General features: G+C 51.7%; 4 protein-coding genes across 7 annotated transcripts in view; 1 reads left to right on the top strand and 3 right to left on the bottom strand.

The window, feature by feature from the left end:
- The window catches only part of LOC146237421 (uncharacterized), a 5,640-nt gene extending 5,567 nt beyond the window's left edge, over positions 1 to 73 (bottom strand). The window contains exon 1 of the mRNA XM_084685921.1: positions 1 to 73. This exon is cut by the window's left edge and continues 154 nt beyond it. The gene's annotated coding sequence lies outside the window, so the exon portion shown is untranslated.
- A 199-nt stretch (positions 74 to 272) lies between these two features.
- LOC146237420 (Fc receptor-like protein 5) lies at positions 273 to 3,893 on the bottom strand. Of its 3 annotated transcripts, none has more exons than XM_084685539.1 (9): positions 3,790 to 3,893; positions 3,625 to 3,651; positions 3,130 to 3,411; positions 2,544 to 2,834; positions 2,066 to 2,338; positions 1,359 to 1,664; positions 899 to 1,021; positions 612 to 636; positions 273 to 532 (listed from the first exon to the last, which is right to left on the bottom strand). In XM_084685539.1, the coding sequence occupies exons 1-9, from the start codon at positions 3,866 to 3,868 to the stop codon at positions 403 to 405; spliced, it is 1,536 nt and encodes a 511-aa protein (XP_084541665.1). In that variant the 5' UTR covers positions 3,869 to 3,893; the 3' UTR covers positions 273 to 402. The 3 variants fall into 3 exon arrangements, with proteins under 3 accessions (XP_084541665.1, XP_084541667.1, XP_084541666.1); XM_084685541.1 differs by having other exon boundaries at positions 612 to 633; positions 905 to 1,021; XM_084685540.1 differs by having other exon boundaries at positions 905 to 1,021; positions 3,790 to 3,892.
- A 270-nt stretch (positions 3,894 to 4,163) lies between these two features.
- On the bottom strand, positions 4,164 to 10,818 carry tmc8 (transmembrane channel-like 8). 2 transcript variants are annotated; one of them, XM_084685495.1, is made up of 16 exons: positions 10,700 to 10,818; positions 9,533 to 9,791; positions 9,230 to 9,378; positions 8,979 to 9,113; positions 8,735 to 8,787; positions 8,443 to 8,582; positions 8,197 to 8,344; positions 7,798 to 7,971; positions 7,377 to 7,528; positions 7,205 to 7,274; positions 6,396 to 6,493; positions 6,125 to 6,311; positions 5,556 to 5,686; positions 5,224 to 5,424; positions 5,034 to 5,112; positions 4,164 to 4,684 (listed from the first exon to the last, which is right to left on the bottom strand). In XM_084685495.1, exons 1-16 carry the CDS (start codon positions 10,746 to 10,748, stop codon positions 4,574 to 4,576), a joined length of 2,136 nt encoding a protein of 711 aa, XP_084541621.1. In that variant the 5' UTR covers positions 10,749 to 10,818; the 3' UTR covers positions 4,164 to 4,573. The 2 variants fall into 2 exon arrangements, with proteins under 2 accessions (XP_084541621.1, XP_084541622.1); XM_084685496.1 differs by having other exon boundaries at positions 5,224 to 5,379.
- A 1,017-nt stretch (positions 10,819 to 11,835) lies between these two features.
- tmc6b (transmembrane channel-like 6b) overlaps positions 11,836 to 12,500 on the top strand; it is a 12,145-nt gene continuing 11,480 nt past the window's right edge. The window contains exon 1 of the mRNA XM_084685482.1: positions 11,836 to 11,855. The gene's annotated coding sequence lies outside the window, so the exon portion shown is untranslated. The remainder of the gene's footprint in view (positions 11,856 to 12,500) is intronic.

The following is a 12,500-nucleotide window of genomic DNA, read 5'->3' as shown; positions in this document are numbered from 1 at the left end:
AGACACTCACACACACACACTCACAGACACACACTCACAGACACACACTCACACACACACACACTCACACACACACGCTCACACACACACACTCACTCACTCACGCACACACTCACACACACACTCACACACCCTCGCTGACATGTGTACTGCACTGATAGTGCTCGGACCACAGTTCCCTGTCTTGGCCCCTCCCCCCCGCCCCACCTGTTGGTTTCTATGGAGATCCTCTCTCTCTTCAAAAGGAAAACGTTGCAACTGTATTTCGGGGCTTCAAAATATTTAATAAAGACGTCACATTCAATTACACGTTATGAAAGACATGTTGGTTTGAATATTCTCTGTTTTCCATTTCAAAAATATTTTGTATTTCTTGTAATGTTTCTTGTCCTGATGTTCTGCCTAGAGGGGTTCTGGATTCTGGACCAAACTGTCAACACAGGAAGTGCCCGTCTGCATGACCTCTGACCTGGAAGTGAAGTCAGATAGAGGAAGTGCATCCGGATTGAAGCTTATGGGTAGCAGAGAGAGGCTGGGGAAGAGAGAGAGATATCTGGTTAGAGTAAACAGACACACAGAGAGAGGCTGGACTGTAGACATGAGGAACTTACCGTGGGGTCACAGCGGGCCGACCTGCTGAAAGAGAGGCAATGGAGAGAGTAAAAGAGAAGAGATAGAGAGAGGTAAAGAAGGGAGAAAGAGAGAGAGAGATAGAAGAGGGAGAGAGAGAGAGGTAGAGGAGGGAGAGAAAGCAAGAGAGAGAGAGAAGGGAAGGGGACATAGAAAGTAAGGGTAAATATTGCATGACTGTTGATAGGAAAATAGCTTTCTCTCTTGCTATCAACGACCAGAAAAAAAGACACATTCCTATCTCTCTCTTTCTCTTTCTCACACATACGCAGACCTCCTTGTTGATGAAGATTGAGCATCCTCATCACACAGGCCACGCCCACCCCCAGGGCCAGAAGAAGAAAGCAGCAGAACGCTATGGCGATGCCCTCCAAGGTTGTCACGGTGACAGCTGTGCCAGAAAGGGGAGAGATTGTCATAAACGAATGGATCTCAGATGTGTTTGAGAGAAAGAGAGAGAAAGAGAGAGAGAGAGAGACAGACAGAGAGAAAGAGAGAGAGAGACAGAGAGAGAGAGAGAGAGAGAGAGAGAGACAGAGAGAGAGACAGAGAGAGAGAGAGAGAGAGAGAGACATAGACAGAGACAGAGACAGAGAGACAGAGACAGAGAGAGAGAGAGAGAGAGAGAGAGAGAGAGAGAGAGAGAGAGAGAGAAAGAGAGACAGAGAGACAGAGAGAGAGAGAGAGAGAGAGAGAGAGAGCAAGAGAGAGGTGTTTAGCCTCCTTACCTGGCACCATCACTAACTTGGCCTCGCTCTCCACCCACTTTGATGAGTCGTCGTAGCTGTCTCTTGCCCGGCAGCGATAATACCCAGACTCCTCAGCGGTCACCTGCGTGAGGAGGAGGGTGCGGCCGCCATCGGCGAGCGCGTGTGATTGGCTGTCGGAGGTCAGGAGGGAGCCATTCAGGGACCAGGAGAAGGAGGGGAAGGTTCCGTGGTCGAGGAGGCAGCACAGCCTGGCGGCGGCCATCTTGGAATCAGCCCTGTAGAGATACTCCACCTCCAGCTGCACACTGCTGCCCCCTACTGGAGCTGGAGGAGAGGGAGGGGGAGGGAGGGGGGGGGAGGGAGGGGGAGGGAGGGGGGAAGGGAGGGGGAGGGAGGGAGGGAGGGAGGGAGGGAGGGAGGGAGGGAGGGAGGGAGGGAGGGGGGAAGGGAGGGGGAGGGAGGGAGGGAGGGAGGGAGGGGGGGGGGGGAAGGGGGAGGGGGGAGGGAGGGAGGGAGGGAGGGAGGGAGGGAGGGAGGGAGGGAGGGGGAGGGAGGGAGGGGGAAGGGAGGGAGGGAGGGGGGGAGGGAGGGGTTTTGAATAAATAAAAAAAATACAAATACAACTTTTTTGTGTAACTTTTTTTCACACACAACATGACACAATAAAAACACACACACAGACACACACACAGAGAAACACACAGAGACACACACACACACCTTACCCACATACAGAGTCAGAGCCTCGCTAGTGACCAGCTGCTTCTCACTCTCCACCCGGCAACAAGCCACGCCCCTGTCCTGCCCCGGAACCATGGAAACGAGGAACCAGGCCACCAGGGTGTCGGTTGCTAAGACAGAATCTACTTCCAGGTTATCCAGCAGGAGGTGAAAGGTCACCGGGGGCGTTCCCCGAAGTGATTGGCAGGTGATGTTGCCGTGGAAACCTGAGCCCTCTTTGAAGATGGTGAAGGATATCTTGGGCTCAGAGAGGTAGGCTGGAGAGAGAGAGAGAGAGAGAGAGAGAGAGAGAGAGAGAGAGAGAGAGAGAGAGAGAGAGAGAGAGAGAGAGAGAGAGGAAAAGAGAGGAAGAGAGAGAAAGAGAGAGAGTAAGAAAGAAAGAAACAGAGATATACTAGCTATTTAGTACACTAACTTTCTTTTTGATTTGTTTACAGTTGGTCGTCATCGGTTACTATTTACTTTTCACTTTGACCTGGATCTCCCCACTGCTGGAGAAGCGTCTGATCTCCCCCACCCTGGAGCCCGCCATGCACGAATAATTCCCAGCATGCTCTTCTGCCACCCTCTCCACCACCAGAGTGTTCCTGGCGGGACGGAGCGTCGGGGACGAGGTCACTTCCTGTCTGTTGAAGAACCAGGTGTATGATAGGTGGGAGCCCCTGGTGACATCACAGCGAAGAAGAAGCCGCGCCCCCTCGTACAGGACGGGGGGGGCGGGGTCAGAGGTCACCACTGTCCCAGAGACGGGGGCTAGTTGGGGGAGAGGGAGATGATGGAGAGGAGGGAAGGAAGGAGAGGAGAGGAGAGGAGGAGGGGGAGAAGAACAAAACAAAAAGGAAGAAAGCTGATCAGCAGGTTCTTTTGAGATTTACCTGAGATTTACCTCTCCCTCTCTCTCTCTCTCTCTCTCTCTCTCTCTCTCTCTCTCTCTCTCTATCTCTCTCTCTCTCTCTCTCCGTATCTCTCTCTCTCTCCATATCTCTCTCTCTCTCTCTCTCTCTCTCTCTCTCTCTCTCTCTCTCTCTCTCTCTCTCTCTCTACTCACTCACTACCACTAGGTGTAGAGCTCTGCTGATCCCGGTCCGTCCCCCCGCCGTCGCCCGGCAGTGGTACGACCCTTCTGATGTCACCGACACCTTCAGGAAGAACGTCAGAGGATGGTCGCCACGGGGATCGTCACCCGCGGCAACCAGGTTATCAACGTCCTTCAGGAGCTGGTAGGTGATTGGTGGGGGAGACCCCGGAGCTGTGCATTGGAACTTGACCTTTGACCTCAGGTAGGCCCTGTCTGGACCAATCAGAACTGGGGTAGGGGAGGGAGTACCACCTGTAGGGTTAGGATGAAGGGGGGGAGAGAGAGAGAGAGAGAGAGAGAGAGAGAGAGAGAGAGAGAGAGAGAGAGAGAGAGAGAGAGAGAGAGAGAGAGAGAGAGAGAAAGAAAGAAAGAAAGAAAGGAAGACAGAATGAGAGAGAGATCAAGAGAGAGAAAGTGACAAATAGTAAACTATAAAATGTAGAAATAGCATCATGGCACACTTACCCATCTGGGTCACCAGAGAGGCCAGGACTGAGAAACAACCAAGAGAGAAACATATCAGACGACATCCTGGGAGACAAACTCTTAGAATACACGCTTTAACGTCTCATGTTTCAACTGAAGTCACCTATATATTTCCTGAATGAATGTAGAACACATTTGACTCACCAAAAACTGGCAGCAAACACAATGCCTGTGGATTCATCATTCCAGTGGTCTGTCTTCGGCACTGGCATGCTGTCCGCATGCATGTGTGTGTATACTGTGTGCGTGTGTGTACTGTGTGTGTACTGTGTGCGTGTGTGTACTGTGTGTGTGTGTGTACTGTGTGTGTGTGTGTGTGCATGTGTACTGTGTGTGTGTGTGTACTGTGTGTGTGTGTGTGTGTGTGTGTGTACTGTGTGTGTGTGTGTGAAGGATATGGTGCTGCGTGCCGCATGCAGAGGAGAGATAACATAAACGTATGTGTCAGTTGTAAATAAACGGACACTCGGTGGTTCAAAGAAGTACGAGTTTCTTGAATGAATGAAAGACACTCGAGATATGAAGAAAAATACTGTTTTTATTCTGCAGAAGCGGCTGAAAGAAATAGCGTAACATTTTACCATCAGACTGAATTCTGATGAAATAAAAATCCATCCATGTTCCATGTTGACATTTAAAAAGAAAGAATACAAGAATAGAGAACAGTTTGTACAGGAAATAAGTTAGGGCACAACCTCTCTCTCTCTCCCTCTTCCTCTCTTTGTCTCTCACACACTCACAGACACACACACTATGGGCGGGCAGGGCTGGGGTGTGGGGTGTCCTTGTGTCAGGGGAGAGGGCTGTCCTGCTGACTGTGTGAGGGGCTGCTGGGGTCAGGGGAGAGGGCTGTCCTGCTGACTGTGGGCAGGGCTGCTGGGGTCAGGGGAGAGGGCTGTCCTGCTGACTGTGTGAGGGGCTGCTGGGGTCAGGGGAGAGGGCTGTCCTGATGACTGTGTGCAGAGCTGCTGGTGTTCCTCTTGTGATGCCTGAGTAAGGTTGCATGCTGCTTTACCAGGAAACGCTTGTCTGAGCTGCACTGGAGAGGGGAAACACACACACACAGACACACAGACATGCACACACACACACAGACACACACAGACACACACACAGACACGCACACAGACACGCACACAGACAGACACACATGCAGACAGACAGACAGACAGATACACACACATGCAGACAGACAGACAGACAGACACACATGCAGACAGACAGACAGACAGACAGACAGACAGACAGAGGCACACATACACAGTTACTCATCCAAGTTTCCTTACATGCTGAATCCCTGTCAAACCTATTCTGACCAGATTCACAATAATGATTGGTTGCCCTATCGTGACCAGGATTTCATTCAGGATAATAATTGGTTGATCTACCATGACCAGCATGTCCTTCAGCCTGTCGATGGTCTTGTGGTTGGCTCGTCCTCTGGACATGAGAGAGGTGAGGATCACGCTGCAGACACAGGGACAGGTTCTAGATAGATACAGTATATATGTCTGTGTGTTTCGGAGAGTGTGTGTGCGTGTGTGTGTGTTTATATGTGTGTGTGTGTGTGTGACCTACATCTCAGCCAGGATGAGGGGCAGGGCGAAGGCCTCGGAGGACAGGTAACGCAGTGTGGTCTGGGCGGGGCCAGCAAGGCTGTCCACACACACACCTGTCACATTGAACACACTCGCTGTGCCCGCAAAGGGACCACACCCAGAGGAGGGCTGGAACCTGAGGCGGGGGGGGGGGGAGAGAGGGTGGAGAGAGAGAGAGGGTCTGTTTACAGTTAGACAAAAGGGCCCGTTTTTAGCACTAGTTTTGGTTTGTGTTTCATAATTTGTTGTTTGCTTATTGTTGTGTGCAGGTTTAGTTGTTTTACGTGTGTGTGTGTTTGTGTTTGTGTTTACTGGTAGAGGTTGATCCCCAGGGTGGCGACGGCCATAACCAGGCCCAGCAGCAGCATGAGGTGGAACAGAACTGTGGAACTGGAGGCCCGGAACATTCTCTGTTCCGGAACACAGCACCGCATGACCATGAACTAGAAGGGTGGGGGGGGGGGGGCAGAAGGAAGGGAGAGGAGGAGAGAGGGAAGGGAGAGGAGGAGAGAGGGGGTGAGAGGGAAGGGAGAGGAGGAGAGAGGGGGTGAGAGGGAAGGGAGAGGAGGAGAGAGGGAAGGGAGAAGAGGAGAGAGGGGGAGAGAGGGAAGGGAGAGGAGGAGAGAGGGGGAGAGAGGGAAGGGAGAGGAGGAGAGGGGGGGTGAGAGGGAAGGGAGAGGAGGAGAGAGGGGGTGAGAGGGAAGGGAGAGGAGGAGAGAGGGGGTGAGAGGGAAGGGAGAGGAGGAGAGAGGGGGTGAGAGGGGGAGAGAGGGAAGGGGAGGTTATCTCCTCAGCTATAAAATGTTTTGAACCTGTCCCAGCCACATTTGTAAACATCTCCAGACCCCCCAGCACTGCGGGGTTCTCCCCGGGCCTCGTACCTTCTTGATGTACAGGACGGCCACCAGCTTGGCTGTCCCCAGCAGGGGCAGCAGGGGGCAGTAGAACACGCCCACCCAGCTGACCGTCTGGGTGTAGACCAGGTCCAGCACGTTCAGGGGGATCTGGAAACGCTGCGGCCCCGACACCCGCGCCAGCCACGACAACGGCCACCTCTCCACCAGCAGCCTGAGAGACCAGGACGGAGGAGAGGGTGTGTGTGTGTGTGTGTGTGTCTACGCGTGCATAGAAAGTGTGTGTGCGTGTGCTTACTTGAGAGGGTACGCGAAGAAGAAGGTGTTGCAGAAACCGGCCAGGAAGTCAAACAAACTGAGCTTGTACATGTCCTTACCAAACTGGTTCTCCCAACACTGAGGGAGAGAGAGGGAGAGAGAGGGAGAGAGACATCAACACTACACACAGCACTGAGGGAGAGAGAGGGAGAGAGACATCAACACTACACACAGCACTGAGGGAGAGAGAGGGAGAGAGACATCAACACTACACACAGCACTGAGGGAGAGAGAGGGAGAGAGAGGGAGAGAGACATCAACACTACACACAGCACTGAGGGAGAGAGAGGGAGAGAGACATCAACACTACACACAGCACTGAGGGAGAGAGACATCAACACTACACACAGCACTGAGGGAGAGAGAGGGAGAGAGACATCAACACTACACACAGCACTGAGGGAGAGAGAGGGAGAGAGACATCAACACTACACACAGCACTGAGGGAGAGAGAGGGAGAGAGACATCAACACTACACACAGCACTGAGGGAGAGAGAGGGAGAGAGACATCAACACTACACACAGCACTGAGGGAGAGAGAGGGAGAGAGACATCAACACTACACACAGCACTGAGGGAGAGAGAGGGAGAGAGACATCAACACTACACACAGCACTGAGGGAGAGAGAGGGAGAGAGACATCAACACTACACACAGCACTGAGGGAGAGAGAGGGAGAGAGACATCAACACTACACACAGCACTGAGGGAGAGAGCACACATGATCAACACTACACACAGCACACACAGCACCAACAACGACACTGATGACATCACGGCGATCTCACTTCCTGTTTGTTCTTCCTGAACAGGGAGAACAGGTAGATACCCAGACAGGCCAGCTTGAGGAAGATGCTCCTGAGGAAGAGGAGGGTGAAGGAGGATGAAGAGGACGCTGTCCGCCAGCACGCATGTCGGTGTGTGTGTGGACTGCTTGTGTGTGTTTGTGTGTGTGTGTACCTCAGCAGCGTGGCGTTGACCTGCGTGGTGAGAGAGTAGTCCTCGAAGGAGGAGAAGATCCTGAAGATGTGAGGGAACAACAGGTTTACCAGGGAGATGGTCAAGGGAGGTAGGTACTGCAAGAACAAGCTCACCAGCCAGTTACCTACACTCTGGAGGGAGGAGAGGGGGAGAGAGGGGGAGGAGAGGGGGAGAGAGGCGGGAGGAGAGAGAGATGGGCAGGGAGGGGAAGCGTGGGAGGGGGGGGAGAGGGAGGAAAGGACAAAAAGGGGAAGAGAGGGGCAGAGGGAGGGAAGAGGAGAGATTGAGCGAGAGAGAGAGGTTTTCTCTCATTCTCACAATCCCATGTCTTCCCACTAAAGAGAAGACCTTCTTCTTCGTGGGTGGAATCGAGCGTAGTATGTTCTTCTTCTGCTCTCACCTCCCCCGCCTGCTTCTGTGATATATCCGTGGAGAAGTAGATGAGGGAGAAGGCCCCGACCAGCATCGACACCACCAGGAAGTTGATGAAAACTCGCAGGAAGTAGAGGCGAGCCCACTGGGGCCAGGTCCTCTGAGCTTCCCGCTCGTGAAATCTCTGCTCCTCCAGGAAGACCTGGGGGAGGAGGGGAGGTGGTAGGAGGGGGAGGGGAGGGGGAGAGGTGCAGGAGGGGAGGAGGGGGGATGGTAGGAGGGGGAGGGGAGGGGGAGAGGAGGGGGAAGAGGGGAGGAGGGGAGGAAGAGATAGATCGATTTGATAAATAGATAGATATAGATTTGTGTGTGTCTATGTATGTCTCTCTGTGAGAGTGAGTGTGTGTGTGTGTGTGTGTGTGTGTACCTTTAAGTCGTTCCAGATGAAACTCTGCTCCAGGGCTGCCATGGGAGGATCCTGGATGTTGTAGTCCCAGCCACAGAAGATCTTGTAGCTCACGTGGAAGGTGTAGCGTTTGCCGAGCAACCAGGTGTGCTTGTAGCCAACAACCGTTCTGTGAGGACAATAGAAAGAGAAAGAGATGAAGAGGTGTCAATTGAATGTCACCATTCACACACACACACACACACACAGACTCTTTCCAGGACTGACCTCCGCACCACCATGACCAAACTGAGGATGAGGAGGCTGAGGATTCCGATGAGGAAGAGCAGAGGGGTGTTCAGACACCGCAGGTCCAGGGAACCGCGCGTGTAGAACCCATAGAACAGAGGAGAACGTTCCAGAAAACCCTGAGAGAATGTTGGAGGGAGAGAGTGTGAGAGAGGGGAACAAGGAACACTCACACATTGTCTCTCTCACACACACACACACACATTCTCTCACACACACACATTCTCGCACACACACACACACACACACATTCTCTCTCACACACACTCACCGAGCCCAGGAAGAAGTCTGCAATAGAGTCGTTCCCTCCCCACACCAGCAGTCCTGAACGAGCACAGTGTCAACAACAACAACATAAAACGACACATTATCAACACAGTTTCATTCATATAAAGGCTCCACAGATCTAAACCATGTTCCTTTCGGGTAAAGAGATCCACTAAGTGAGCTAACTGTCGCTGTAATCCCAGCATGGGGGATGTGGAGATGTCTCCAGAGCGCCCCCTACGCCTCACCGCTGGTGTTGCCTCTGCCGAAGCGCCTGGAGGGCTCCAGGATGGAGCCGGAGATGAGCAGACAGTGCAGCAGGCTGCAAAAGATCAGATACCTCAGGAACAGGAAGTACGCCTTCACACCCACACCAAACCTCCCTGGAGGGGGGGGGGGGGGGAGGAGGGGGAGAGGAGAGAGGAGAGAGGATGGGGTGAGGGGAGAGGTTGTGTGTGAAGGTGTTGTGTGGGTACATGCACACAATCTTGTTTCTCACCCTCGATGGTGTGCAGTGTCTGTGTCCATGGCAGCAGCCTTGGGATGGCCCCTCCCACCTGCTGCCAGAGCCTCTTCCTGGCGATGCTCTGGCTCCGCCTCCACGACTCCCAGGAGCCAATGGAACGCATCTGCAGTCTCCTCCTGTCCCTGATTGACAGGTTGGAATAGGAATGATTGTCTATCTATCCACTGATCTCAACTTTATCTGGCTTCTGGTGAAATTCATCGGTAAATGCGTGCGTGTGTGTGTGTGTGTGTGTGTGCATGTGTGTGCGTGTGTGTGTGTGTGTGTGAGGCCTACCTGGCCTCCCTCTTCGCCTGCATACACACAGCCAGGCTCCTCAGAGGCTCATTGGAGGCCTTGTCTCTGGAACCTCTAGCCAGGGGAACATGACAGCGGTTCTCCCCAGGCTTCGGCTCTTCATCCTGGGCCACGCTGCCTACCCGCTCCCTCTGCCTGACGTGGGGCCTGCAAGCCTGGGAGCTGGGAAGCTGGGTAAAGATCTCAGTCTGATAGTAGATGCATGACTCATCGGATAACATGGAGTCACCACTGTCACCTGTGGGGGAGAGAGGGGAGAGGTGGAGAGGGGGAGAGGGGGAGAGGGGGAGAGGGGGAGAGGGGGAGAGGGGGAGAGGGGGAGAGAGGGAGAGGGGGAGAGAGGGAGAGGGGGAGAGGGGGAGAGGGAGGAGAGGGGAGAGGTGGAGAGGGGGAGAGGGGGAGAGGGAGGAGAGAGGGGAGAAGAGGAGAGGGGGAGAGGGGGAGAGGGGGAGAGGGAGGGGAGAGGGAGGAGAGAGGGAGAGGTGGAGAGGGGGAGAGGTGGAGAGGGGGAGAGGGAGGAGAGGGGGAGAGGGGGAGAGAGGGGACAGGGAGAGAGTGAGGGAGGGGAGAGGGGGCAGGGGGGCAGGGGTGGGGTTAGAAAGTACCAGTAAGGGAGAGAAAGGAAGAGGGGGAGTAAGAGTCATATTTGCTTTGTCACATGGTAACATATCTGACCAATGAGAAGCAAGTAGGCAGCAATTGCAAACATCACAGGAAGTAACACACACAAACTCTTCAGAACTTCAACAGGAAATGAGATAGCTGTACATTTTCTCTCCAAAATAAAAAACATATTTGGTTGTCAGGTACATATTTGCTTATTTCCAGGGTAGAATCATCTGAAATAAATACTTAGGTTTTAGGTATATAAACAAATATACGCAAACATACACATACACAGAGAGAGAGACACACAAAGAACCGTTTTAGAACCGTTCTATGAGATTGTGGTGGCCTGTGTTTGGTACCCGGAGCGATCTGCAGGACATGAGCAGAGGCTCCTGAACACACAGAGACACACTCTGTAGAACCCCCCCACACACAACCACACACAGAGACACACTCTGTAGAACCCCCCCACACACAACCACACACAGAGACACAGACACGCACACAGACACACACAGACACACACTAATATCTTACTTGAAAGCATCGTTCGGAACTTAACAGTCTTGCGTACTTCATCCTCCATGTTTCCTCAATACACACACTCACACACACAGACACCCTAAACACACACTTGCATCACAAAAACTTCTTCCGCGTACGCAGACGGCTCTGCCCACCCTCACAAACCGAGCAGACTTCAACAGACTCCAGATCAGCCTGGATCTGTGAACTTTACCGTACTAGTCTGACGGACGTCACATGACAGGAAGTGGAGAAACGATTCTATAAATATTGAGCAAGGTTGACAACTCACAGAAACACACACTTCCAATGCAGAGGTAGGCTTATGCCTGCGCACGCATGCACGCACACACACACACGCACACACACACACACACACACCTTCACAGGACAGGAGGATTGTCCTGACCAGGGTGAGTAGAGGGAGGGGGGTCTTGGGATGGATAGGTCACAAAATGGAAACTTTCTACCTGTGTAGTAAGTCTGAACATAAACAACATATTATAGATGTCTCTCTTGCTGTGTATCTTTCTGTATATATATATTAACAGTATGTGTAGAGGCAATATGTGTTTAGATGTCTCTCTCACTCACAAACACACTGTGTGCAGCAAGAACCAACATTACCTTCCTGTTTCAGGTAGTTGCTCTGTGCATCTGCTGATGTGATAGAAGTGGACTAACTGTGTGTGTGTGTGTGTGTGTGTGTGTGTGTGTGTGTGTGTGTGTGTGTGTGTGTGTGTGTGTGTGTCAGTCAGAGATACAGAGATTAATGTCTGTTGACACTTCAGCCAAAGACGGATTTCTGCATAAATGCTCGCTGGCAGAAAACCCCCACACAACCACAAACCAGTTATCAAAGCCGTCTCGAAGTAGGCTATATGGAAACTATTGAGGTTAACGTTGGGTGTCATTCTGACATTCCAGAAAAGGCCTACTGGTAAAGACATGACACAGTCATAGCGTCAAAACTATCTCGGGAAATTGGGTCAACGTAATTCAGCGTGTAGGATAAGATTTTTTCTGTAGTGGTTTTAACGATTAGGTGTTTAACAGTTACCTACTTAGGTACCAAAAACTGCATATCCCAGAGTTCCGTTGCTGCTCCTAAAAAGCTGTAGGTGTGGCCAGGTGTATTTTAGAAAACAAACGAACAATCACAGAACAGGTGAGTTTGCCCAAATACTACATTTTGGTTATGAATTTATCTCAATCCTTTGTTATAAATAAGTAATAGAGGAGAATAAGAATATTGATTAGTCATGCGAAGCATTGTCTACTTAGACTCGCGACATGTTATGTTGCTTTGCTTCGCTTGTTCAGACAATGTTACGCAACTGGCTTTTGTCCATGAAATATGTAGTTATTTGCCTTGCATTCCTGCTTGCCTGTTGAGACAATTGACATAGCCTACGACGATACTATTCGACTGGCCCATATATTTGCGTGGCAGTGATGGTTTAAACCTGCTTCAAAACAATCGAAACAAAGTATAGAAAATTCCTTTAAAAAGCAATTTTTTATCTGTTGTGGAATTAATCTCACGTCAGCGGACGGACAGGACAGGACAGAACAGTTGTCCTAAAACTTGTACGATTAGGGAACAGCCATGAATTGGAGTCTACTATTTGTCGGGAACTTTTTTGAGGGGGGGATCTATATGTTGGTGAAGTCGATTACATCTTGTCAATAAAACTGGACTGAAACAGACCAGAAGGTAGATGGTTTGGTAGGACCACTGACTGTCTAAGCCAACTTGAGCAAAAAGAAAATCTACTTTGTCGTCCGTTATTAATTTTAAAAGCGCTAAATC

The sequence above is a fragment of the Hypomesus nipponensis genome, chromosome 21, assembly GCF_054491055.1.
Source record: "Hypomesus nipponensis isolate SF chromosome 21, ASM5449105v1, whole genome shotgun sequence".
NCBI lineage: Eukaryota > Metazoa > Chordata > Actinopteri > Osmeriformes > Osmeridae > Hypomesus > Hypomesus nipponensis.
Note: the sequence above shows the minus strand (reverse complement) of the source record. Positions and strands in the feature narration are given on the sequence as shown.